The sequence below is a fragment of the Alosa pseudoharengus genome, unplaced genomic scaffold (assembly GCF_046254945.1).
Source record: "Alosa pseudoharengus isolate Yale_2024_CS ecotype anadromous, Long Island Sound unplaced genomic scaffold, YU_APseudo_1.1 YU_APseudo_1.1_scf_4, whole genome shotgun sequence".
Lineage (NCBI taxonomy): Eukaryota > Metazoa > Chordata > Actinopteri > Clupeiformes > Clupeidae > Alosa > Alosa pseudoharengus.
In genome coordinates, this window is record NW_027468774.1 from 20,647,216 (window position 1) to 20,673,109 (window position 25,894).

Below are 25,894 nucleotides of genomic sequence, written 5' to 3' on the forward strand. Positions count from 1 at the left end.
GGGTGAATAAATTATGAATATAGGCCTTAATTCAGAGTAGGCTAATGATGATGCCCGTGAAAGACAAGGATGAAGAAATTATAGAAAACAGCCTAAATAAATGAATAGATTAATTATGAACAAATTACATTTTAAACGTACAATAATTTCCTTTTACAACGTTTACCATTGCTCTAGAACTTCATCAAAAATATAATTTAAAAATGAAATATTTTTCGTTCCCGATTCTACCTGATCTTGTTAAAAAAAAAATTTTAAAAGTTTAAATAGCCTTACTACCAATGACTCAGAAGTCAAATGGCCTGCTTTGGTTCTAAATTAAACGAATAAACGTTAAGGTCGAAATTATATTTGGGCTTCTGTAGGCTAGTTCGGATCAAAAAGTCAACAGCCCATCAGAGGGAATTGGTTGGCCTTAATAAACACCATGATCCGAGAATCGCTTACGCTTCTCTTGAAGCTAAAAAATGATTTACGTGCCAAACAAACCAACCCCCCTCAAATATGCACAATTAAAATCAAATAACCAGAGTTCCTTTGCATGCCAAAGCACGTGCAATGATGCACAATGCCTGGACACGAATAAACCCACAACAAAATCTTATTCTGGACCCACAATTTGTGCTTTAATACAGTAACACTTTTACAGCGCTGGTACACAATGATAAGGCCATTTAACTGAAGACAATATAATAATATGAGAATATTACTCGTCAATCTACATAATATATAATTTGAATAAAAGTGCTCGATGTTACAAGTTAAAGAAAGAATGGAGTTGTCAGTAGCGGTGTACACAGGGAGAGATAAACGGACAATTAATGTCAAACACAGATTAACTCACTAAAAAAATAACATTTTCCATAGAAAAGGTAAATGTACATGTAGAGGTAAATACATATTTACACTATGCATGACTACAATCTACGTAAGCTGTACAAGTGCGAAATTGATAGAAAGTTATTAATGATAAATCAGCTTTGAAATCAAGCGGGAAAAGGTGCAATGTCTATACATGGTCGATAGGCCTCATACTCGTATAAAAACCAAATCAACTCATCTCTTTTCTCTGAAAAAGCCCTTGTCTGTAGTACTTTCTTTAATGGTAACTGTTAAAAAATTACTGGTAACATCTGTGACGACAACTTTCTCCATGTTTGACATGGATGGACGCCAGAATGCATCTGCAGAATGATCAGGCGTCTGATCACCAAAAATGCTTGGCACTAAATGTTTTGAACCAGACTGTTCCGTCTCTAAATCCTCCTCCTCCTCATATAACCGAGGCCTGCTTGGAATGTGGCCTTTAGACTGATGTGAAGTTGCACTTGGGCATTCTTTAACAGTTCTGTGGCCCTGAATATCATGTCTGGGTTTGCCGAGAGCAGATGCCTGGATGAGATGGTAACCGCTGGTAGCAGCCCCCATCGTTTTTTGAGAGTTTGTCTTATATCTTTCAGTCACTTGAGAAACGCTGCAGTCTGCCATTTCACCTTCATGATGACCATACCTTCCCAGTTTAGAGGTCCCGTAGGCTAGCTGCTCATCTGACCTTCTCTTTGAGGCATCGGGGTAAGCGCAGTTGCCTGCACTGACATTGAACCTTAATTTGGGTTTCGGCCCTCTTTTCTTAGGCGTGCTGACAAAGCCGTCGGTAACTCTTGTAGGCGATCCTGTTGGTCGTGGTCTTCTCTCCAACTCCTGTGGTCGGACGCTTTCTCCCCTGTTGACTGTACTCGGTGGAAATATTGTAGGTACCACAGTGCGCAGACCTTCGCGCGCTCTGGGAGTTATGACAGGTTCAGCAATAGGATAGGAAACGTGCATTCCTCGTGACATCTCTCTTCGGAATTCATAAGATTTCCCTTTAGCCTTTGCTCTAGCCTGTACACAATAAACGCATACCAATGAAATAACATCTAAGATCTAATACAACAGATATGCAGGACAGTCATAATAACACCTGTCAGACATCGATGAAGATGAAATTGGCTGGCAAATAACAACGGCATAATTATAACATGCAATTATTTATTGCTGTACGCTATTCTACAATTCAACATTGTATATTTAATCTCCACAACCATCATCATCTGTCATGATACATTTTGTGTTTAAAGTTTTGTACGATTTGAATGTTGGTCACCTTCATCAGGAAAGTCTCAGGTTTTGGACCTCTTTTTTTCGGCCCATAAAGCTCCCGTTCACGTTCTCTGCAAAAACGTAATGGAACAACAAAGCCAAAGTTAGTACGTCTCGTAAAAATCGCCAATTCAGGCACTAACTTTCCCTCCATGCAAACACATGGTCGTAAACCACAAATAGGCCTGCCTGCATATGTGACAGCTAACCACCTAAATGTTAACGTTACCTCTCTTCGAAGGCTGCAAAAAGACGTTCGTCCAAAATATTTTCCTCTGGTTCCCAGGTGCTGTATCTGCATTGAAACATTGACGCCACTGGTAAACTCCCTTACAGTGGTTGCAAGCAATTTAATGCAAATACCGTAGCTTCATCAGAATATGCAATAACCATATGCTCAGCTAACGGATAGTGAGATGCTAACGTTAGCTCCATTAGCTAAACCAGCAACAGCCTTGCAAGCTTACAGTTTAGGGACAGCATTACCGCTAGCTAGAGCCACGGCTTGTCCAGCTAAGCTACGACCTGCTAGCAAGCTTGCAACGACGCCAGCCATAGATATATATACTGTCAGTATATATATCTATGGACGCCAGCTCTGTGAGCTAACTGGCTAGCGTTCGTTCTGTACACGTCTTGTCAAATGTTAGCGTAGCCATTGCAATAACAGCGATTAGCTCGAACCCGTTATGACTAGGTTAACGTTATGCTCGCTGAATAAAATCGACTAACAGCGTTCGGCACTAGTACCATACAAAGCAATCAACTGTCTGTAAGCTAACATTACTCACTTTTGAGACCAGCCTTTCCATTTCACGAGGTATTCCATCCGACCCTGCATGATGAATAAATAAGAGAAAACAGCGACAGACACATCACATATTGAAATCGAACGCACAGTTTATGATCAAAATGACATTATCTTCTTTATTCCAGCAAATATAAGCAAAAGATTATCATACTCGTCTTATGCGCCGTTTGATTATGGATTCGGCCGCAAAGACTCGCTCTCCGACCGCGGATAGCTCCATGTTTACTTCAGCGTCGCAGCACTTAAGCTGGCCTGGTATCTATCTCGCTTCTCGCCACCTTTGCCTCTGTGTTTCACACAGCCCATAATACTCGACCAAAACGTCATAGGTTGCCATGAGGACCGGTGTTTTAGGAACATTTGCGCTACGCCCATTGGTTCCGCTGCAGGAAAGGAGGGGTTTGGTGTTTCCAGAGGAAATGACGAAATTATAATAAATCTACGGAGTTTTTGATCATGTTTTCCCCATCTGGGTTCTTTTCATTACATATGTACGTTTTCTGTAAAAGAGTTTTTTATTTATTCATATATTGTCTTTCAGCCACATAGGCACAAATAGTCCACTGGTAAAATAGTATGATGGATGATTAGGTTAGCCTGCGCCTTGGCCTAGGGTAAAATTACTAAATAATTATTTAGGCTACTCTCCAGGCTGCGCCCTGTCAGTCAAATAAATGGATCAAATTACAGATGTTCGTCTTATTGGAAAACTGAAAACGCTCACTGGTGGATATACAGCCATCAGAAAAGCACAAAAGGTAAATGAGAGTAAGGTTACCTAGGCCTAGCTTATTTTTTAATGTGAAACGGTGACCTATGTTCGTAAGCATAGGCCTAATGACCTTATCCTGAAGCGACCCTTTCACAAACTTTAGAGCCATAATATAAGCTTCACCAGACAAAGGGATCATATCATGGGGGAATTGAGTAAGAGACATTAATCAGTAAACCTAATGGATTAATGAAAGAAAGAAAATTCCAATTGTGGACAAAATAAAAACTTCAAAGAGGATCCTGTGAAATCTTTATTTCCGTAGATACCATGTAAGCTAAACCGTTCCTTTCCATGTTATTTCTTTCTCTCCTCCTTTCTTTCTTTCTTTCTTTCCTTCTTTCTTTTAAATTATTTTTCGTTTAGAACAGTCCCATAAAATAAAAGTCTAGTCTATGAATTCTTATAAAGCATGTGCGGCTACAGTGCGAAGCTAATGAAAACGAGCTGGTAAAACCCAGCAAAATTTATATAGGGTAGCCTATTTAAGGAGTTGTTTTTAATATCAATGTACATATGTATTGACAATAAAATGGCATTCTATTCTATTCTATTCTATCCATAACTTTGTCTTATAGAATTCGCTTGTAAGAAATAACCAGCCTATGAAAATGTATGTGAGAATGTATGCTATTCCAATAATAATAATAATAATAATAATAATAATAATAATAATAATAATAATAATAATAGGCTAGGCTAATAATACTAGTAATAATAAGAATTAATTGACTTGAACTTATGTCATACTTTCCCGCTTACTGACATTTAAATTTAAGTGTAGTTTTGGCAGTTTCTTGAACTTTTTAGAAGAATCGAGAGACTGTGCGTTGCGGGTCTTTAATTGGGAAGAAAAAGAGCAGTTTGGATAGCGGGGAAATATGTATGGTGCCATAGGGTTGAATCCCAAATATATTTTTGCTTTGAGGAAGACATTTATTTTACGCATAGATATGAGACAAAAAAGTAAGCCAGTAGCCATGGAAAATTAAATCTCAAATAGATTAGCCTATAGCCTACAAATCACATCTTGGATTTGGATATCAATAATAGAATGCACTTAGAGAGATAACATAAATTAAAAAGGGCATACGTGTATGATAAATGTATGAATGATAAATAAATTAATGAATGAATGAAGGCTCATTACATGAATGAATTAATAAACTAGGCTAACCAATTCTTTTAAGTTACTTTGATGTGTCCACATCGTCCATCCTAGTTTTTCAGTTTGTGCACGCTCAGCATCGATTGGGTGGGTTCAGTTGTGATTTAGTTTAGTTTATAGGCTAAATTGTTGTTGTTTTTTTGCCAACACATTTAGAAAAAAAAATCGACTGAGAATAGGTCTTTATTCAAGTTTTACTGTTTTTATTTTTATTTCCATTGGCCTATATATGCAAAAACGACATTGCCCATAATGGACAGCCTAAATACATCTATAAATAATTTGTTTTCAGGACATGGTTTATAGGCCTACTCGTATTATGCGTGCTGCGGCGACTGTCGAACAAAGAGACAAAGACGGCATATCGCCCAATAACGGATAGTGAATAAAAAATAAATAAATACAAAAATTTACGCTAATGGAAAAATGTCACTATAAATGAACCAGGACGTGGTCCCCATAGCGATAATGCTATAATTTGTGGTGAGATACAAGATTCGAGAAATAGGCTTCTCGTGATTGGCTTTGCCATGCCTGCAGTGCAGCACTGCTGCGACCACATATGGTTAGCCTGCATAGTGCGAGTTGTTAAAATATCATTGGTTCTCCTGTATCTGGGCAACCGCTATGATCTAGCATTGGCATTGGCCGTCATGAAACGGGGTTTGGTGGAGGATGTTCCCTTATCCTACTGTAATCTTTCCAGGCAGCTACACCTGCGAATGTCCATAAATTAGCCTACACCTACAACCAGGTGAATAACCTAGGCCTATAATCAGCCCTGAAATAATTTGGTCCTACACCAAAATGAGAGGGATTCGATTCGTGAATTAAAATGTAGCCTGTCACTGTTCGTCACATAGGCTATAAAAACAATTTAGATCACATGTTGTGATCTAGACCAAAATGAGCCGCAGCAGAATTTCCCTAGGCTATGCTGCTATGCGCATATTCTGTCACCTGTATAACCTTCAGGAAAACATGCTAATTTCTTTCCGTGTGTCAGATATGTTGTTGTGTGCCGAAAAATAAGCTATTATTGATTTTAATTTGAAATAGGCCTAATCTGTCTTGCTCTTGCTGACTGATGAACTAACTGATGAACGACGTGCCAAAGTAAACAAATCGATATCGAAGTTGAGAATTTAGAGATTCTGAAATGACAAGTGTAATCAAACATGTAACAGGATTGAAACATTTAGCCAAAGTAAGCTAAGCTGTTAACCCGTGTGATCGGTTATATAGGCTATACATTATAATTAAAACCGGCTATATATATGAACCATATAGCCGATTTATAATTATAAGCCTATAGGCTGATTACCTGATATTTATAAATATCAGGTAATCAGCCTATAGGCTTATAATATATAATATAGGCCTATGCTGGAATGACATTAGCGGTGTGCACTAAACGAATGAATCTGAACATAACATTATTTTGTAAAATTCTTTTAAATTAATATTATACAAACTGCGCGAGAATATAGGCTACAGAATATCTGGCCTAAGGCCTACATGTTTGAACAGACAGGGTCGTTGTCCAGAAGGAATATGACTGGGAATTTATAAATTATTGAAAGTGATATCAATTGTAGCCTAATATGTCATTTTATTAGAGGACGACACAATCAACTCAATTCCCATTCCTTTATACTATAGAGCCACCTCAAAGAATTCGAGAACAATAATCTGCATTGTTTTATTTGTAGGCCTGCACATAAGCTCCATTGAGGCCTATTGAAACGCCAACTGAATATGGCTGCATATGTCTCTTGTATGAAATGTGGTCAGAGGAAAGTTATATGATAAAAGCAATTCCCAGATGAACAGCCTAAATTCAGATGTGTTTACTTCCAGGAATCAGCCAATCTAAAGATTTTGACCCAGTGACGTGTGGAGCAGAGCTGTAGGCTAGCCAAGACCACCTTTGTCAAGTCCAAGACCAGGACTAGTCAAAACCAAATAAAGACCTAGTCAAAAGATGTTCGAGTCCAAGACAAGACCGAGTCCAGAGTCGTTCGAGTCCAAGTCGAGACAGAGTCGAGACTGAAAAAGGGAGAGAGAGAGATAATTCTCTACACCAATATGTAAAACTTTTCTGTGATGTTATAGAAACACTGTATATCTACTTCTTTTCACATCATTAGGTCATACTGTTAGCATTTTCCCTTTAAAAAATAGCTTTGGAAATCATTCAATGACTGGACTTGATTACTACAGCCCTGTTGTGAAGTGTAAGTCATAAGGTTCAGTTGACCTTTTTCTTTCTTCTTTCTTTCTTTCAGTTGATCTTGGGGTCTTTATTTTCCAGGGCTTAATAAAGCTTACTGATCAGACAAATTTAAAATGGATGGTTCATTTTGCAGGAGAAGCAGATTCGACCAGAGTCAGTCAGGTTTCAAACACAGATTAATCACAGTTGATTGAGAGAAATGCTCTCACAGTGTTTCTCAGTTTCTTGGAGATCTGATTTATTTTCTCCTTCTTTGAGTCATCATTTTTTGAGTATATATTTTTTGGGCTTTTTATGCCTTTAATGATAGGACAGTGGAGAGTGACAGGAAGCGAATGGGAGAGAGAGCAGGAGTGGGATCCGGAAAGGACCACGGGGCGGGAATCGAACCCGGGTCGCCGGCGTACGGGGCCCCAGCCAGTTGCGCCACAGCTGGGGCCTTTGAGTCATCTCTATAGTGAATGTAAAGATATTTCACTTTTCTTAGGCCCAAGGGATGCTGTAGCTGGGTTGTTAATCTTCAGTAATTTTCATCCATTTGCCTTTTAGGTGTTAGATTGAGGTATATTACTATGCCTTTAAATGCTAAAAGCAGAAAACACTGTGGCCAGTGCCTATATCTTTAAAAAATAGTTTTTCACTCAACATGTGTGTTCCTAATCTCAGTGGTTGACAAAACTCAATACCCTCCACCCCTACCATACACATACACACAGAGAGTAAACAGACACTAAATGCTTATTACTAAAATGCTAATTCATTTTCTTTAATCATAACTAATATCATATATCCACAAAACACAAAAGGTTTCTTTGAAATGCTTTTAATGTACACATACATGTCTGCTCTTTAACAAATTGTATAACAAATACAAATTTGTGCATAGGATAGAAATGTTCAGCTGAATATTCACCTATATATGAGCAAGAGGCTACCTTTGAACTGAAAATATAGTTAAATAGCCTAACAGCCAACATTACTTATACTTTTGACCATTCCACAGACATTGAAGCTTACTCTGTTGTAAATGTGTACGACAGGCATTATCTGATGTTGCCGTAGACTACATTCTGCTATACTGAAAGAGCAACAACTATTGATACATCCGTTATAGCAGCCGTTTTATAATAGTTTGTGCTAAGGGATTATATTTTTGTATTTCATATTTGGCCATTCCTCCTCTTGTGTTTGAAAAGTATGTGGCCTGGCCAGGGGGGTATTCCAAGTATGTGGTTTAGTGACAAACCTGGGTAAGTTAACACAGAGTAGGCGGTAAATAGAAGAGCTGTATGGCTTCATTCTCCTAACAAAAAACAATGCCATAGGGCTCTTGTTGTAGGAGGTTTACCACTTACCCAGGTTTGTCACTAAAACACGTACTTGGAATACCCCCCTGATCATACAAATCAATTGATCATTGACAACTCTGGGATGCAGACAGATGAGCACCAGTATAACACAGCAATATAACTTGTTTCCGACCATACCTCAAACATTATGTGCTTTATTGGTTTTCTGAATATCTAACAAGCTTGTTAACCCATGAAGACAATCTGTAAGTGCTACACACCATCCAGTTTCATGCCTTATCAAGAATCACATGGAAAAAAAAAATTTTTAGTATCTGATGATGGGAATGGCGGACAACTCTGTTGAGCTCTTTTGGGAAAACATACAAATGTATGATAAATCTTGCCTCAAACATGAACACCACAATAAAATAAGTGGTCTGCTAATTATTCGGTGTACTAGCTCATTAGCATCTTCAATCAAATGGATCTTAACCAAGAAAATAGCTTTGCAAAATGTCTCCCTCAATAAAAAATGATCTCTTTAAATCGTGCAGACATATTTCTTCAACGGGCATTGTTAATTACCACGTTGCTTGTAAGCTTGGGTACATAAGTGCTTTTTTCAGCGAGCCTTAAAATACCATGTAGCTCACTGACTTCAACCATAATTGTCATAATTAGGTGCTTTGAATCCCAAACAATCTTTAGCAATGCAGCTTTAAGTACATGTTCTAACATTCATATACAAACTTATAAAACACTCAAAATGAGGACACTCCTCTGATTCTGCATCTAGCAGCAACATAATGTTTATACATTATAGATTGTACATACATATGAATATTTTTTGTACACATTATTTACATATGTACAAGTACCCAGTGCTGCTGACTGTCAGATCAGATGGAGACATATTCCTTAAAGGTCACTGTGAGGCAGTTTGTTGTGATATCAGTAATGACAACGTTGCCCTGAAATGGTTTGAAATGGCTCTCGGGTTCCTCCGGCCTCTTTGGAGTCTCCGCTGACTGTTGGTCAGAGGTAGGAGCCCCCGCAGTGGGCTCTACCTGTTTCGGAGACTTCCAGAAGCTCAGATCAATGGGTTCGTCAGGGTTGGCGCCTGCAAACGCACTGTAACCATTCCTTGTACACTGGTCACCAAGGTGTAGGTTCATAGGTTCGCTCTGGTAAGGGGAAGATACTGTACTGGGGGCACTTGTGCTCCTTGAGCACAGAAACTTTTTACAGTCTGACCCGTGCTCTACAGGCTCCAACAAGGTCCGCTTCCGATCATTTGGGACTGAATGACATCTGCTTACCTCCAGTGGGGCACTTGGCACAGGGCTTGTTTTATTAGTAAGCTGTAAAGGTTGATCTACTTTGGTATTAAACTGACCCTCCAAAGTATCTATTCTACAATGCTCCTCATCAGTGTTTCTTTCTTTTGGGATTCTGTGCTCTTTGAAGGACCTTTCTTTTTTATAATCCAGAGAGCGACCTCTAGAGTCCTTCTCTGCTGTGCTGTCTTCCTGGTGGCTCGTGACCTTGGCCTGCTCTGGGGAGTGGTCTGTGCCACTGTCCTCAGGTTCTCCACCCTGGCGAGGAGACCTTAAAGTGTCTCCATTTGCCAAGTCCGTCGATGACACATTGCTGTCCATGTACTTACTCATGACAATAATGATCCTGCCATTCTTGTTTTTGTTTTTGATTATCTTCATCTTGCTGCTGACGGCATTGGGAAGGCTGCCTTCTTTCGGGCTTGTGTTGGGCTGCTGCTCTGGTTGGCTTGTGTTGGTAGATGGTTTCTTTGGTTCCACAATGAGATCTTTCACTTTGCTCAGGCAGCCAGTGTCTTTGTCCCTGACCCACTTCTGCTGCAAGGATGGGGGTAGGTTCCAGCTCGGACTTGGAGGGCCCTGAGGTTTTGTCTCTTTCACCTTAGCAAACTGCACATCATACATCTTAGGGTCCGGTTGGTAATGATGATGTTTTTTGCTGTTGAGCTGGTAAAAGTATTTCTTTTTGCCATGTGTGTGTGGCTCTGGTGATACCTCCTGACTGTTGGGCAAGTAATGGTGGTGCTTCTTGCTGTTCAGCTGATACTGCTGAGGCTGGGAACGGTGCATGGGAATGGAGTCTAGCTTGATTTGGTTTTCTTCATCTTGGGATGAATCCTGGAAGTTGGCGAGAATGCTAGATCTTCTGGCAAATGCAGGGAGCTGAAAAAACATAGTTCAATTATGTTAACATTACGTGCCTTTCACATTGCTAACAAACACAGTGAAGTGATGGTTTAACAAATTTGCACGTGCAGCTGTTGAATAACTCAGACAATTAAACTTTAACAAGAACTGCACTTTTCCCGAAAGTAAATAGCATGCCTTTAAAAACATCCATGGCATGCCATAGAAAAGAATTAAAGATATGCTGTTTGGCAGACAGATCAACATTAGTAAAAGTAAAATGTTCAGAAAATCATTGAACAAGGACATTAGTTCAAATATTAACTGACGGTTATCCTCTGATCAGAATTCACATGAGAAGCAAATAAATATGCAAATTTGACTTGCCTGGACTAACAGATGTTTTGGCTTTGGTCCTCGTTTCCGATATCCTAACAGCTGCTCCTGTCTCTCTCTGAAAACCATGGAAAGGAATTAACAATTACAAGAATCAGCAAATAGCAGGAATACATCCACAGTGAGACACCAATACAAACTAATCTTTGAAGGTGTTATAAACAACTAATAACTTCACCCCAGAGAGCATATGACTTGTGTGGAGTGCCTTGTGCCTTGCAGTTGTTGTAATTGTGGCTAAAGGGAAGAAAATGCAGGAGAGATGTCTCCTTTCACAGACAGATGCATAGAGTCTACCATTGAGCCCCTCCTACCATGCCTATATAAGGTCATAGATAATCCCCTCCCCCTCACCGGTCAAGTCACTACCTCTGCACACACACAAACCGTTTAACACACTTCTCACCTGTTTTGAAATGCCACCAGAAGCCTAGGATCAAGAATGTTTTCCTCCGGTTCCCACGTGTTGTACCTATAATGCAGAAGAATCGCGGTGTCAATCAAATTACATTTACTCATCTGATGACCATATATGGCTGTACATTAAACATTGGACGAAAAACATATTTTCATAGATTTTTTTAGAAGTCCTTAATTATATTTATACATATAACAACCATGTTCCAGTGCATCGATATTACGTTTATATAACTATTGAACAGTAGGAGGCCATTTTAGTATTGCAGTTTCACGTGAATTCACCAGTTAAGCAACACAACCGCAATTAAACCGCGAGAACATGGCAGATCACTCTCTCTTCATACAGTCACAAATTAGTGATGGAATTCATAGATTAGACCACTTCGCTTGCGCCTCCCCATTTTTATTTTCAAACGGATAGCGAGTGGACCCGTGGCTACTCGTCGGCAAAAGCGTGTGTGTGTGCAACGAACGACTTACTTTGGGGACCATCCTCTCCATTTCACCAGGTACTCGATTCTGCCCTGTTCGGCAAGAGTAAACATTCAATAAGATTGCATGTTAACCCAACGCACCAAAAAAGCCCACCAGGAGCTCAAAACATGCATTAGTCTGGTGTGTCCCTGATAGATTATTCCTTGTTGGCGCTCAGCTTTTACCCTCCGTATGCGCTTCTTCTCGATTCCCTCCACAGCGAAGACGTGTTCGCCGACGGCAGGTAGATCCATTCCCGCTCGGATGCGATTGTCGACAGCCAGCGATGTAAATGGTGAAAGTCCGATAATGAATCCCGTATTCTGTTGTGTTTATTTTGCTTACAGTTTATGCGGAGTCTCCTGTAAGGTTTCTTTCCTTTAAGCCCGCCCTCTCCCGCTGCTTACCAACTGTTCTCTTCTTCACACTTTCTCTCCTCCACTCACTCTCATGTTAGGACTCCTTGCCAGCTATACACGACCAGATACGTTCAGTGGTGTAGCCACAAAAACTAGGCTAGTTCATGCAATTGATGGGTGACGTCACATCGTAGCAGCCAAGGTAGGGAGGGACTTGGTTGATATTGTTGCCTTGCTGTGCACACAACTGGTAACCATACTGTCAGTGTGTAGGACATGCAAAGTTTTGAAACATTCTCTTTGCATTCAATACATTTCAGTAAAAGGATATAGCAATAGCCATATGTGTCCTTGTAGTCAGCAAAAATAGCGTTGCCCAAAATTCTGTTCTTAATATAGGCATCTTGGGGACAAGCATTTTGTAGCCTATTACACACCAAGATGATGGATGAGACTTGATTGGTTTTTGGAATCACAGCCTGGATATAAGGAATATATATGGTTAAAATGTTAGCACATTCACATTTAATCTGAGCCTGTGTGCGCGCGCGCGCGTTATTAAGGAACCATATGGACACATAGGCTACATTAATTTAGGCCTGTTTTAGAACAGTTCAATGCAATTGTTTGGTATAGTCTAGAACCCAGTCGGAAATACTTCATGGAAGATTTTGATCTCTTTCTAATAGGCTATGTGCCCATGCCACTGTTTAATTCCCATAGGATAATGTTAGAGATATTAAATGAATTTAAGGACGAGATGTGATTAGTTTGGCTGAGGTGGTGAGAAAAGCAATCTCGATGTCGATGTAGTCGACGTAGAGCCTGCATGCCCGTCTTAACAGACCGAACTTTTGGGAAATAGAATAAGACCAACGTCAAAACAATACGTCTCCGTGTACTTTTGCTTTAAAACCGACTGTGAAAGCTGGGGAAGCCTTGTGTAGACCCCTGTGAAAGCCAGCGAACACCAGCTGGCTGCCTGCAATTTTGGCCAGAGTCTCCAGCTCCGCTATTACAATGATCTGTCGTGCTCAATGTCAGCCATTGCGCTGGAAAAAATGTCTATCGTGCATGAACGCATAACCTTGAATCATTAGGTATAACGTTCGCTGTAACTCCGCTGTATGTCGTTCAGTCGCGGACATTTCTGTTTGCAGTGGTTGGGTTTATGAAATTTAAGAAGCGACAGTGAAATACAACCTATTTTCCGCCAAATGCACATTGCAGCGGACCGGAGGGGTTAAAATGAAGCTCGAGGCGGCAACAGTCAGCCTATGGAGAGCCCTGCGCGAAAAGGCGCTGCTCTTCCTTATATGGGCATGAAGGAGAGGGGGAGAAATATCGCGCCAGCCTGAAATTAATGCCCGTATAAAATGCCGATCAGTCAAATAAGCAACGCCTGGGCGATTATTCCCATTAAGGAGCATTGCATCAGATCTATTTTGTCAATTTAGCAGTCTCTATCGCTATTATCTCTTGCCCAGCTCTCAAGGAAATAACAGTTTGTAAATCTAACAGAAATAGTCGGTAGGCTATTTCCCAATCCATTATGTAAATATTTATGATCGAGATTTCTCACTTATGATGACTAGGTTATAACCTGGATTCCACAGACAACATGCTCTGTCGTGGAATTGATCATTACCAGGTGGTGAGCTATTCAAGCTATTGCGACTTTGATTATTACAGCAGCTGAGTATGTATAGGCCTAAAACGAAAATATTCTCGACAGCGTTTGATATACAGCTTACTGCGTTTCATCGTGACTGGCGGCTTTGTGTGTCCTGGAATGCTGAACACAGTTATGTTTTGTTGATGTATATTATCTTCCCATTTCCCTGAATCAAAACCAGACCAGTATAACTGGTCCACCGCTCAGTCAGCAGCTGTATCGATGTTATTTTCTCGGTCAACAATGACTAGGAAGAATTAGTCCATAGACCAGTGCGCAATGCAGTGCGCCTACATTAATTATTTTAAGATATGGGTGCATGTGTCTTTATCTACGCTCCAAAATCTTTCCTTTTCAATAGCATAAACAACATGGATCAACCAATCAGCTATTCAACCGAAAAAGGAATGAGAGAACATCTGGAACAGTTTGAATATGCCATGCATTACCAGGTTAAATTATCTGTAATTTTATTTTTGACAGCCAAAATAGCCCCTCCTTATTTAGGCAGTATAACATCACTGCAACAACATTTCTGAGAGCTCCCCTTGGACACTTCCATTTATGGTAAATGCTGCTTCAGCTTACCCTGGACCATAGAGTCTACTAGCCTACTTGCTGCTAAACACAATCAAATTCAGAAACATGATAAGAGCCCTTTATCTCATTTATCGAACATCAGTAAGTAATATTATTTGACCCAGAGTTTTGCTGCTTGTTGCAGAGGATGTATAAAACTGTAATCTTCACCACACAGTCCCTGATAGAGCCTTTTCAAGCCTTCCATACACAAGCTTAGCCAATGAAAAATGTCATGTGGAGTGGATATGAGAACAGTAAGACTGCTTTTACCATTGTAAGCCCAATGGAGAGGGCTTAGTGATGATTTCAAGAGGACTACCTCAGAGGAAGACAGCCTGGATGCAGGCTACAGTTCAAAGGGACATCGATGAACGTGATTGCCGTTGCAGTACTGTCACAAATAAGTAACTCACTGGTGCTGGGGCAATGCAAGTTCCCATCATAAGGGCAGTGGGGTAAAGCAAATCCACATCACAGGGCTGCCACCCTCTCTCAAATATGGATGCCATGCTCATATGAATCATCTTCTTTCGCTTTATCATTTTTTGTGTTTGTATTTTTGCCGTGGATCGTATCCTGACAGTTCAACGGAAATGCACTTTTTGGTGTCACTTTCAAGGCCGTTGTTGCTGTGGAGAGAGGGGGGGGGGGGGGGTTCATGGCAGATCAGCGCTCCACTTCCAACCCCCCACTTCTCAGAGCAGGAGAGGGAGGTGGAGGATGGGGGTTGGGCTTCCCCAGGGTGCATTCAGATCTGGCTGTGCTGTAGCAACCGAGCTGTCAATACAGTTTATTGAACATTGCACTGTATGCAGGCTTCTGGCTTCCGTTGTTTAGGCCATTCCTCAGGTCATATCCAGCTCAGATGGTCATTGTACAATCTTCGAGCCAGTCTATGTGATGTGGCTGTAGGAGGTTTGTGTGTGTGTGTGTGTGTGTGAATGTCTGTGTATGTCTCCCATAGAAATGTTTAGTGTGGCATATTAGTGCGCTACTGTGAGTCTTTCTGTTTGCACACTGCCCCTTCAGCTGCCCAGTGTCTATGTTATGTAAATCAGCTCTAGCCTTTTCCTGGAGTCAGGAGCGCTCGTTTCTATGTGTCAAAAGAGCTTCTGCCTTCCCCTCTCCAAATAGCATCTCTTGGGAAGAGCCCATTTGCTTACATTTTATTACATTTTAATTTGCACTCGGTGCCAGAAAAGGAAGGAAAGCAGTTTTCTCAAGGCCTCAGCTCAGCAGAGTCTCTCAGTCCTCGAGCAAATTATTCGGTTCGACTCCAAAAGGCTGACAGCTTCACAGTGCAAACCAAATTTCATGCAGCAAAAGACAGTTGATGCAATCAATATACTTTTGCAAACATTAAACCACAATAGTTGTAATTGCTAGAGGCAGAGCAGTTCTGTGTAATGGGAACCGTAACTCTATCAAGCTTTAATCCCAGACCTGGAGAAGGAGAGGAGACCTGCAAACTCGAGTTTCCTAGTCCATCTATATGGAAATGGCATGGCTCTGGAATCTCCCCTGCAATGTCTGTCGCCGTGTTCATGACTACAGTGACCAGGCAGCTTCAATGAGAGGGCTTTGAGAGATAAGGATGCTGTCCCCATTAGATAGAAAAAACAGTGGAGTCTTGGAGATTTAGATCAAATCCATGCACATCATGTGTGTGATTTAAAATGCTTTCATGCTTTCTTTTCCACATGAATGTTAAGTATTCACTTAAATCCAAGAGTAATTCTCTCTTACAGGCACATACAAAAACTACACCACCGCACAAGCTCAACATCTGAAATCTGTGGCATTAAAGCCCACAGCTACATTATATCTGTGCATTCACAGACTAGACCATGCTGGATTTAGGTCACATTATCTGTTTTCATGCCTCTGATATTGGTTGATCAGACACGTCTAACATTGCTGCGGAACAGGTTAAGAGGGCAAGCCACCAACACGACAGTCACACATGGTTTACAGCAGCCCACCTGACGGTTAGCACTTCAGACGAGGACCAAAAGATCAGTGGTAACCGCAAAGGACAAACCACAGATATGTACTTACAATATAATGTTCAGGTCTTTAGAGATATATTTTAAAAGAAGAAGTCATCATTTACTTAGCTAGCATTTCATTTTCTTAAATTGAATGTATTAGGAATTTACAGCACATGCCTGGATGTGATGGTTATTTAAGGGGAAGGATATGGATTTTTTGCCCCATTGAACTTAATGGGAAATCAATACCTCAGCATATTTGTGTAACAAGGCTTTCACAAAAACAGTCCTTGGGAAACATATCAATTCAGAAGCAAATGCCATGATTCAAATGTTACGTTTAGTTTAGTTTTGGTATTTTGTGTGTTTTTTCTTAGTGCATGTGGCTACTGCCAACCAAAGTCCATCTGAAGCAGCTGATTCAGCATTAGGCTGATTCAGTGTCTTCCAGAATGATCATGCTGTGTCTCACAGCACTGCAGGATCACCCAGAGCACAGCAGGGTGGAGCTGTTTTTGTTGGCTCGCAATATGTGTGTGTGTGTATGTGTGTGTGTGTGTGTGTGTGTGTGTGTGCGTGTGTGTGTGTGTGTGTGCGCATGCATGTTTGAGAGCAAGGTCCTCAGACATCACTTTCTGGCAGCATGATTGTTGCAAACCTCACAGATATTGGGAGGATTTTCCTCTTCAGCAGAAGAGAGTTCCCCAACTCCCTGATATCCCGACACTCTTTTTCTCTCTCTGTCTCTTTCACACACACACAAAGTCAAGAGAAAAACACCACAGAAAACACTCTACTGCATAGTTTTATCTGCACACACTGACCTGAAACCCCTTACTACCCCCCCCAACACACACACACACACACACACACACACACACACACACACAAACACCCAAGTGTCCATGCGCTGAACTGCTGCCCTCCTTCAGCACAGCTAAGGTGTTGCAGTGTCATTAAGTCTCTTTAAAGCACTTCTGACCTGCTATTCCTATGTGAAATACCTACAGAGAGCCAACCTCTCAAGCTCACCATATCGATGGCTGATCAAAGTAGTGGCGGTGAAATGGGGGGTGAGTAGACACCCAATGCTGATGATGGATAGTTCTGACTCGGGTATGATGCAAAAACCAGCAACACGTCCATTGTTCTTCCCTCTCCACCAGGCTGTGCCTCCAAGCCTCTAAGCCCTGCTAAGCCCTGCGCTGTTTCTGCGGTCGCCTCAGCCAGAGAAGCTCACTACTCGGTCATGCGGGGATCGCTTCTGCCGTTTCTGAGGGTGAAAGATTCTGAGACTATTGGTGTGCAGCACAACATATAATCATCAGCATCAAATGGTAATCTGATGTCCTTTACCACTTCTGTCTTTTGTGATTTTTCTATTTGCCATATCTTGGATCTTGAACTTTTTTAGCCACTGATATTTTGATGAAAAACTATCAACAGCACCTCTATACAAACATGTGAAACAGCTTGAATAATGTGCAGGGGTTTTATATGAACCAATAGAGGCAATTTGCCCTCTTCTTGTAGCTTCATGTCTCAAAAATACATACATTTCTATCTATCTATTTCTATCTAAACACAATACATTTCTATCTATCATATTTTATCTATTTGATTTGAGAATGGGCTATTATAGGCTACCCACATTATAGGCTAATTGTGTCTGCCTAACCAAGTCTTCCACTGAATTCCAGTCCACAACTCATCACAAACTGAAATTAGTGTAATAAATAGGAGAAATGAGGTTTTTGGTACGTCTTTTTTTTGTGCAGATTATTGAACGTTTTTCAACCATGCAAGCCTATGGCCTCTTCACCATCAGTGCCTGTTTTGCTCATTAATTCTACTCCCATTTGGATCCCATTTGGATCATTAATGGCTTCATTAATATCACAAGAAATGAATCAACTATGATGCAAAAGGGATGCATTTGTTTCAGTCTGGCTGAAAATGAAAGTGTTTTCTGAGTAATGAGGAATTGTTCTGAGCATGCTGCTTAAATTAGCGGAGGTATTCAATTATTGACTGGGGCACGCAAAAGAAATTTGTAATCGGTTAATGTTTTATCTGTTCCCCAGGATAAACTGGCCCGCATTCAATGAATCATTGGTGTGCATTTGATGTCTGTTGAGCATTCATGTAATGTATGTTGAAATTCTAATTTAATATACTTCACTGCGGCATATATTTCCTGTGACTCAAAATGAAAGGGCCATGGTGCATCACTGAATACAGAGAAAGGTCAACAAGGTGCAGAGGAGAGCTTTATCCGCCGCAAACATGGCCCCACGCATGAAAAATTCACACGGAGAGGGAATAAAACTGCCTTTGCCAGGCAGCATCCGGAGACTTCCAGCAGACTGCGCGGGAGAAATCTTATTAAAATGCACTAAAGCAAATGAGATTTTGGAGGCAGCTTGAAAAATGATGCATATAATCTGTTTTTCTCCATTTCATTTTGCCAGGGTTCTTCTCTCTCTTTTTTTGAGTGGAGCTTTTGAGATGGGTGCACCCCTCCACCACCACCCCATCCCTCTCCCCAGCCCCCCTCCACCACCACCCCATCCCTCTCCCCAGCCCCCACCTCATCATTAATATTCATTGGCGATTGCCTGCTCCCTCTCGCCGCGAGCAGGTATTGTTATTACGAAGATCCCGACCCTCTGGAGCGTGTGCCCACACAGATGCAGCCCAGAGAGAGAGAGAGAGATAGAGAGAGAGAGAGAGAGAGAGAGAGAGATACTGCGAGGCTCAAGGAGAGAGGGAGAAAGGCTTCTTGGCAGAAAAGGATGCAGAATAGAACACTGAGGAAGAGAGAGAGGGATTTTGGAAAATCTAAATCGTTCAATCATTTTATTTTATTATTATTGCTACACCATATTTTGTCTGGCCCCTTTTCACTCTCTTTTGTGCAGTTTGGCATGGTCCTCAAGTATGACACATTCGCTGAGGCACTGGGACTTTGTAATGTGCTGCTCTGTGATGGATGTGTGCAGGCACAGGCGTTTGGGGATACGGAGCTGCAAAGACGCCAGTCGTGCCCACAGCTCATTGAGCTCATGTGCGTCACACTTGGGGGTGAGTCACGGCGGAGCGCGACGAGGCAGTGACTCACCTTGTCCCGTGGCACCGGCACCACGCTGGACCTCGAGCAGCCACTTCACAGAGAGCTCCGAGCTCCCCGGCAATGCAGCACAGTGCAGTGCGTCTCACATGACCATATATGGTAATCCTGGAATCAATTTAAGAGGGGGGAAATGGTGGCTCTTTATATCCCCTACTCTTGTTTGTCTCAATCTCATTCATTCTCAATCTCATTCTCATTTTCTCACAGTGGCTGTCTTTTTTATTTTCCCTCTTTTTTTCGCCCCCCTCTCTCCCTTTCTGGCCTTTCATTACAAACATGAGAAGCACGGAGACGAGGCCAGCTGCTGCAGGCTGCATATGCAAAACCAGCTGTCTGCAGAGAGAGAGAGAGAGAGAGAACAGAAACCACAGACGCTCTCTCAGGCTTTAGCTCAAGCCTGGTAATGGTGAAACTTTGCAAAGCAGATGTCAATGTGTGTGTCAAAGAGTGAGATGAGTCTTTAGTGGGTAATATTTAGTGCATGTATTATTTTTCCATTTGACACGCAAAGTATCTCTGTCATGTGGTACGCGTTTCAAATGAGAGAGACGTAGACATGTTGTGTTATGCCCCCCCCCCCCCCCCCCCCCCCCACCAACCACAAGCACCTCCTCACTGACTGACAGGCACAGAAGCTGTGGGGTGTGTGTGTACAAGTGTGTGTATGCATGCACTCGGAGTAGTGAGCAGGGCCTGCACAGTTTAATTTGCTGCAGAATTCCCTCTCTGATGGCTACCCTGCCCCCATTCTTTTTACCAACCAACCACACACACACACACACACACACACACACACACACGCACACACACACACACACACACACGCACACACACACACACACACGCGCACGCACACACACACACACACACACACACACACACACACACACACACACACACACACACACCACAATCAAGGCACCAGTTCAGTCTTTTAGATGCAAATCCTACATTAATCTAAGCACCCTTAATATACAACCATGGCAACAGAGACACAGTTCTAATGAGGCAGAGACCAGGGTTAATAGTTACCCTTGCACATTACCAACTCATACACACACCAGGAAGCAAGCTTGCACCCACACAAATACAACAAATACACATGCAGGCTAATTGAGCTCACTCTGAATGTTCAGTTTTTGCAGGCATCCACATCCATTCCTTAACCTGAAGTTCATAGATATCTTAATTTGGGTATAGTTACGTGTTAATATGGAAAGTTGTGGTTTAATATGGTTTAATTTAGTGCATGTTCAGTGCATCATAGAATGTTGAGGGTTATACATGCATGTGTATTTTAGTATTAAGTCTCACAGCTCCTGTTGGAATATCAGCTGGCCATTTTTCTGTTTCAATCCAATTACTGTATGTAAAAGCCATATCCAGAGCAAGTATAACTGGGAGAAGTGGACAAGAGCAGAAAAGAGACTATTTTTGGTTGTGTAACTCAATACTCAAATAGGATCTGTATTTTTGCTGGCATTCAAAGATATACAAAAGGTGGTTAGTTTATGCAAGCTAGAGTGCTGATTGTAAGCCAGTCTTTGAAATGTCGAACCTTTGATGTTTTTTTTTCTTTCTTTTTACAAAAAAGCATGTCAAAATGATAAAATACAAAGTAGGCTACCTCATGAACATGTATTGGAATTAAAATACAGCAATCGTTTAGAGAGAGTATCATTTGTCAGCTATTTCAGGTACAGAAAAGGTTTTAGACATGAATCTTTCCACATAGTTCAATGGATTTTCATTATTGTTTAGTTTGGTTCATTCAACCCAGTGTACATTCAAGAGGCAAGCCCTTAACATGCTCAGTGAATCTCACATGACTTTTAGGTCAGATTAGGAACTAAGTACCTACATTTTTAGAACAATCTGATGTGGGTGGTTGGAGAGTCACAGATAAAGAGGCTCCACTCAGAATAGAGGGTAAGTATGCCAGCAAACCGAGTCAGGCCAAACACTCACAGACTGCAGGAATTGCCCAGGAGTGCCCAATGGTATGAGACATCAGATGTGGTTTTATGGTTTACCATTGCTGGAAACTAATCTCTTACAACCTGCTATCAAAAGACTATTTGTTGAAAAAGAGTTTAAATGTTATAAGATGTCGACTTCACTGCCCTGACCCATAGCCTTGCTTTGACTGTTGAATAATGATTGTAAACATCTACAAAAAAAACTAGGGGCCAGTAAGTCCACCACAAGTATGTCTTTACTCATGTGCTAGACAGCACCGCAAAATAGCATTTGAATGAGTTGGCAAGCCCTGTGATCTGATCCATCAGTCATGGAAGCCATGATAGGTGTGAATCAGGATGCGCTGTGACTGACGCCTCATTTGTCATCATCTTTCAGCATAATGATGCACACACTCACTCACACACTCACCAAAAATGGGCCACAAAATAGAGCTTCTTGAGAAAATGTTGTTAGCTGCGAGCTCATCATAGCCAGATGGTAATGTGCATTTGTTACCGCCTGCTATTTTAATTACCTCAGCGGGAGCAACCCCATCAGTTCCCAGCCCAAACCTCCCTCGACCCCCTATGGCACGAGCACACACACACACACACACACATGCACACACTACCCCCCCCCCCCCCAAACACACAGACACAGGATAATCATACCACAATCTTTAAACCAAAAAAAAAAAAACAAAAAAAAAACACACATTTGCAGTCAAGACAGGTTGATCGCATTTCTTCACATCCTGTAGAAAATATTTCAAGGGTTGTGCATGCCTGTCTGGGAGATGGTGGGTGGTTTGTGTTCATGTACTGATTCCAGAAGCATCGACACCATGAGAGAGAAGCAAGAGGACACAGCTGCACAGAGCTGAGTCTTTTTCATCTCTTGCCACAGGGTAAGAACATAATAGAGGTGCATATCAAAAATTTTTGAAGATGCACAAGGCAAGTGACTCAGTATTAATCTCTCTCTCTCTTTCTCACTGCATGTTTTTTTTTCTTTCACCACCACTTCCTCTCTCGGAGGTATACCTGCTCACAGCTCCCTTTCATATCAAACACATGGCAGCAGAAACACTTTGTTGTTGATTCTCATCTGTGTTTGAAGTTTGAAGGCTTTATGAGGCCCAGAGAGGGCTGTATCAGCAATACGAAAGAAAAAAAATAGATAATGTGAAGAAAAACAGCATCCTTTAAAGCCATGCAGACATAGCCAGACAGTCGGGTTTTTAAAAGTGTGCAGCACAGTGTATCAATAAATCATTGCCTTCTTCAGGCGGCACACAAAATTCCTCTTTTGCCTCCGCACTAAAGAGAAGTATTTCAATTATGTGTTGCTGGGACAAGGGGGTACAGATAATATATGGTTCCGTGGTTCCAAGGCTCAGGGCACTGCTGTGTGTGTGTGTGTGTGTGTGTGTGTGTGTGTGTGTGTGTGTGTGTGTGTGTGTGTGTGTGTGTGTGTGTGTGTGTGAGAGAGAGAGAGAGAGAGCAAATATCCAGCAAGTTGGAATGCAGTCACTTGAAGACAGTCCTCCATAAGGAACAGGAAGAGATAAAATACTGGGTAATGTCGTTATGGTAAAGGACACTTTGGGGACACTAAAAGGACCTGATATTGGTATATTGAATGTGTGTGTGTGTGTGTGTGTGTGTGTGTGTGTGTCTTTATATGAGTGGAGGCTGGGTTAAATATGTCAAAAGCAGAATGTCTTGCTCCTAGACATATTTTAGTTGAACAACAACAGTAATACAGATTTGATGCCCGAGTGATTTGAGTGCTACTTCAGGAAGACTAGAGTTCCTTTACCTTCACTCCCCAGATCCACTGAGGATTATAGGAGCTGTCAGCAGCCTTGGGCACCCTGCAGGACAAACACTCAAACACTCACAATGACCTTCCATGTTACGCTGCTCACTTAAACACTTCAGGGCCCTTCTGTTCGAGGACATACACACACAAACTGACAGACAGTCAGAGAGAGAGAGAGATACTTAGTAATAAAGTACTTTCCCTAAATGGAAAATCATATAGAGACTGTGAGGCCTATAGAGAGACATGGTGTGGTAGTGTGAAGAGAGAGGAGAGAAGATTTGCAGAGAGAAATAATGTCTGGAGGAGGTGAGGGAGCTGGGGCTTGGGTGTGGAGCCACAGGGGGGGACGTCTGCCGGGAGGTGAGGGTCACCACTGAGGCCAGAGGTCACGCTATTCACGGGGAGGCCGAGTGTCCTTGCAACTCCATCCTCAGGAGATTTGTGAGTGTGTGTGTGTGTGTCTCTGTGTGTATGTTGGTGTGTGTCTCTTTGCGCTTGTGCATTTGTGTGTGTGTGTGTGTGTGTGTGTGTCTCTCTGTGTGTATGTTGGTGTGTGTCTCTTTGCGCTTGTGCATTTGTGTGTGTGTGTGTGTGTGTGTGTGTGTGTGTGTGTGTGTGTGTGTGTGTGTGTGTGTGTGTGTGTGTGTCTCTGTGTGTATGTTGGTGTGTGTCTCTTTGCATTTGTGCATTTGTGTGTGTGTGCATTTGTGTGTGTGTGTGTTATATTTACCCTCTCCCATTTCTCCACTCTTTCTTGTTGATGTGAGAATCACGATTAAGCTGATTCCACATTTCAATGCGCAAATATGGCCCATACCAAACCGGAAACCTTCACCTCTCCCCCACATCCGAAAGCTAAAGCTAAAAGGTCAGACTTTAACCACACAGACAGTCACTCACACTGTAGCTACATTAGTGATTTCAGTTAGTGGCCTAATTCCCACCGCCACTCTCATTCTGTCTCTTATTTAAAGCCAAGAGGCTGTACGTATAGCCTCCAGCAGCTACCATGGAGAGGCAAAATAATAACGTTGTAATTTGTAATTGATAAAAATATTATATAATATCAATATAATATAATGATATGTGTAAGTGCATAAAGTATCATCATAACATGCACATCATAAAAAGCAAATGCATTAAAGACTCATCACTGACTCCTGAATAATGAATAATTTACTCATGATATTCCGAGACACAAGATAACAAGAATACATGACATGCACAGTCAATACAATATCTTCCACGGAACGAGCAGCTGAGCACTAAACCTGCCTGGTGGCCTAGATGATTCAGTATCAGATGATTCAATATTTATTAACGCTAAAAAAAATATTTATCCAGCAAACACTGCGTCCTCCAGCAGCCTCGCCCAGGCAGGCTAACACTGGACGCCTCATTGCATTTAATGTTCAGGCAAGGATGTAAAGTAACCAGAGGCGGACAGAGTACACAGCTTCATTACTTGAGTAAAAGTACAGATACCCTTTGCTAAATTTTACTCAAGTACAAGTAAAAGTACAACACTCAGATGTCTACTTAAGTAAAAGTACTGAAGTACTTGTTTTTAAAAGAGTATGAGTACCCTCATGAGTACTCCCCAAAAATGATACTCAAGTAAAGTACAGATCCCTCAAAATTGTACTCAAGTACTGTACTCAAGTAAATGTACTCCGTTACTGTCCGGCTCTAAAAAAGTAACAATGTAGTTTCAGTTAAAACGGGCCTGACTCTGGTTTCAGAAGGATCCTGTTCTGCAACACATAAATGTCATCACACTACTTACACGTCACAGAACATATCAACAAAGTAAATAGGACAAGACATACTTTCAAATTGGAAAAAAGACAAAATAATTGGCACAAACAATACAGACAAGTACAAAACATAGACAGTCATGCTTTTGTTTTGTTGTTTGCTTGTGTAAATGTTAAGCTCGTTATTGGCCATGTTGTAATCCCATGACTTTCGAGCGTCGCTCATCTCTCATGCAAATGGCCTCCGCGGCCTGCTCAACTCTTCTTGTGTGTAGCGTCACATCTGTCTCCTCACGTGGGGCGGCTGGACACAGGTGGTGGGTGGCTCTTGAAATAAGCAGCACATCAGGCCTCGGCGCACGCGCGCATAATACGTTTCTCACTCTGCTAAACTCTCGTCTCACTCCGGCTTCACCCTTAAGTCACTCAGCGCTCACTCAGACTCGACTACCCCCTGCAAGACAAGAAGAGTATTTATCAGTATCAGTCCCCAGTCAAACCACAGCTTGCCCCAAAGACTGGTCAAGAGAATCCGCCAGTCTTCTACAAATGACCTGGACACCTCTCCCCTAACCATGCCACCCCAGTTCCAAAACAAGTCCAGTTGACGTCAATATCTGTATGTCCCTGATTCGGCCCCTTGCTTTACAAAACAGTCGAGACAGCCTAGAAACCTTCTCTAATCAGTTTCAGTGCCCCTTGTTCCCCAAACCA

At 41.6% G+C, this 25,894-nt stretch overlaps 2 protein-coding genes across 2 annotated transcripts; both read right to left on the reverse strand.

Annotated features, from left to right (window-relative positions):
- Positions 1 to 613: 613 nt before the first annotated feature.
- On the reverse strand, positions 614 to 3,231 carry cbx8a (chromobox homolog 8a (Pc class homolog, Drosophila)). The gene is made up of 5 exons (XM_076265248.1): positions 3,105 to 3,231; positions 2,934 to 2,977; positions 2,372 to 2,437; positions 2,147 to 2,213; positions 614 to 1,884 (listed from the first exon to the last, which is right to left on the reverse strand). The coding sequence occupies exons 1-5, from the start codon at positions 3,171 to 3,173 to the stop codon at positions 1,057 to 1,059; spliced, it is 1,074 nt and encodes a 357-aa protein (XP_076121363.1). The 5' UTR covers positions 3,174 to 3,231; the 3' UTR covers positions 614 to 1,056.
- Positions 3,232 to 7,942: 4,711 nt separating this feature from the next.
- Positions 7,943 to 12,383, reverse strand: cbx4 (chromobox homolog 4 (Pc class homolog, Drosophila)). Its single transcript, XM_076265242.1, has 5 exons — positions 12,080 to 12,383; positions 11,901 to 11,944; positions 11,407 to 11,472; positions 10,992 to 11,058; positions 7,943 to 10,640 (listed from the first exon to the last, which is right to left on the reverse strand). Exons 1-5 carry the CDS (start codon positions 12,146 to 12,148, stop codon positions 9,321 to 9,323), a joined length of 1,566 nt encoding a protein of 521 aa, XP_076121357.1. The 5' UTR covers positions 12,149 to 12,383; the 3' UTR covers positions 7,943 to 9,320.
- Between the last annotated feature and the right edge of the window lie 13,511 nt (positions 12,384 to 25,894).

Coding starts and splice junctions, on each gene's coding strand:
- cbx8a (XM_076265248.1), bottom strand. CDS start 3,173: ATGGAGCTATCCGCGGTCGGAGAGCGAGTCTTTGCGGCCGAATCCATA. Junction 2,978..3,104: donor TCAAACGGCGCATAAGACGA/GTATGATAATCT, acceptor TTCATCATGCAG/GGTCGGATGGAATACCTCGT. Junction 2,438..2,933: donor TGGAAAGGCTGGTCTCAAAA/GTGAGTAATGTT, acceptor GTTTCAATGCAG/ATACAGCACCTGGGAACCAG.
- cbx4 (XM_076265242.1), bottom strand. CDS start 12,148: ATGGATCTACCTGCCGTCGGCGAACACGTCTTCGCTGTGGAGGGAATC. Junction 11,945..12,079: donor AGAAGAAGCGCATACGGAGG/GTAAAAGCTGAG, acceptor CTTGCCGAACAG/GGCAGAATCGAGTACCTGGT. Junction 11,059..11,406: donor CTGGTGGCATTTCAAAACAG/GTGAGAAGTGTG, acceptor CATGGTTTTCAG/AGAGAGACAGGAGCAGCTGT.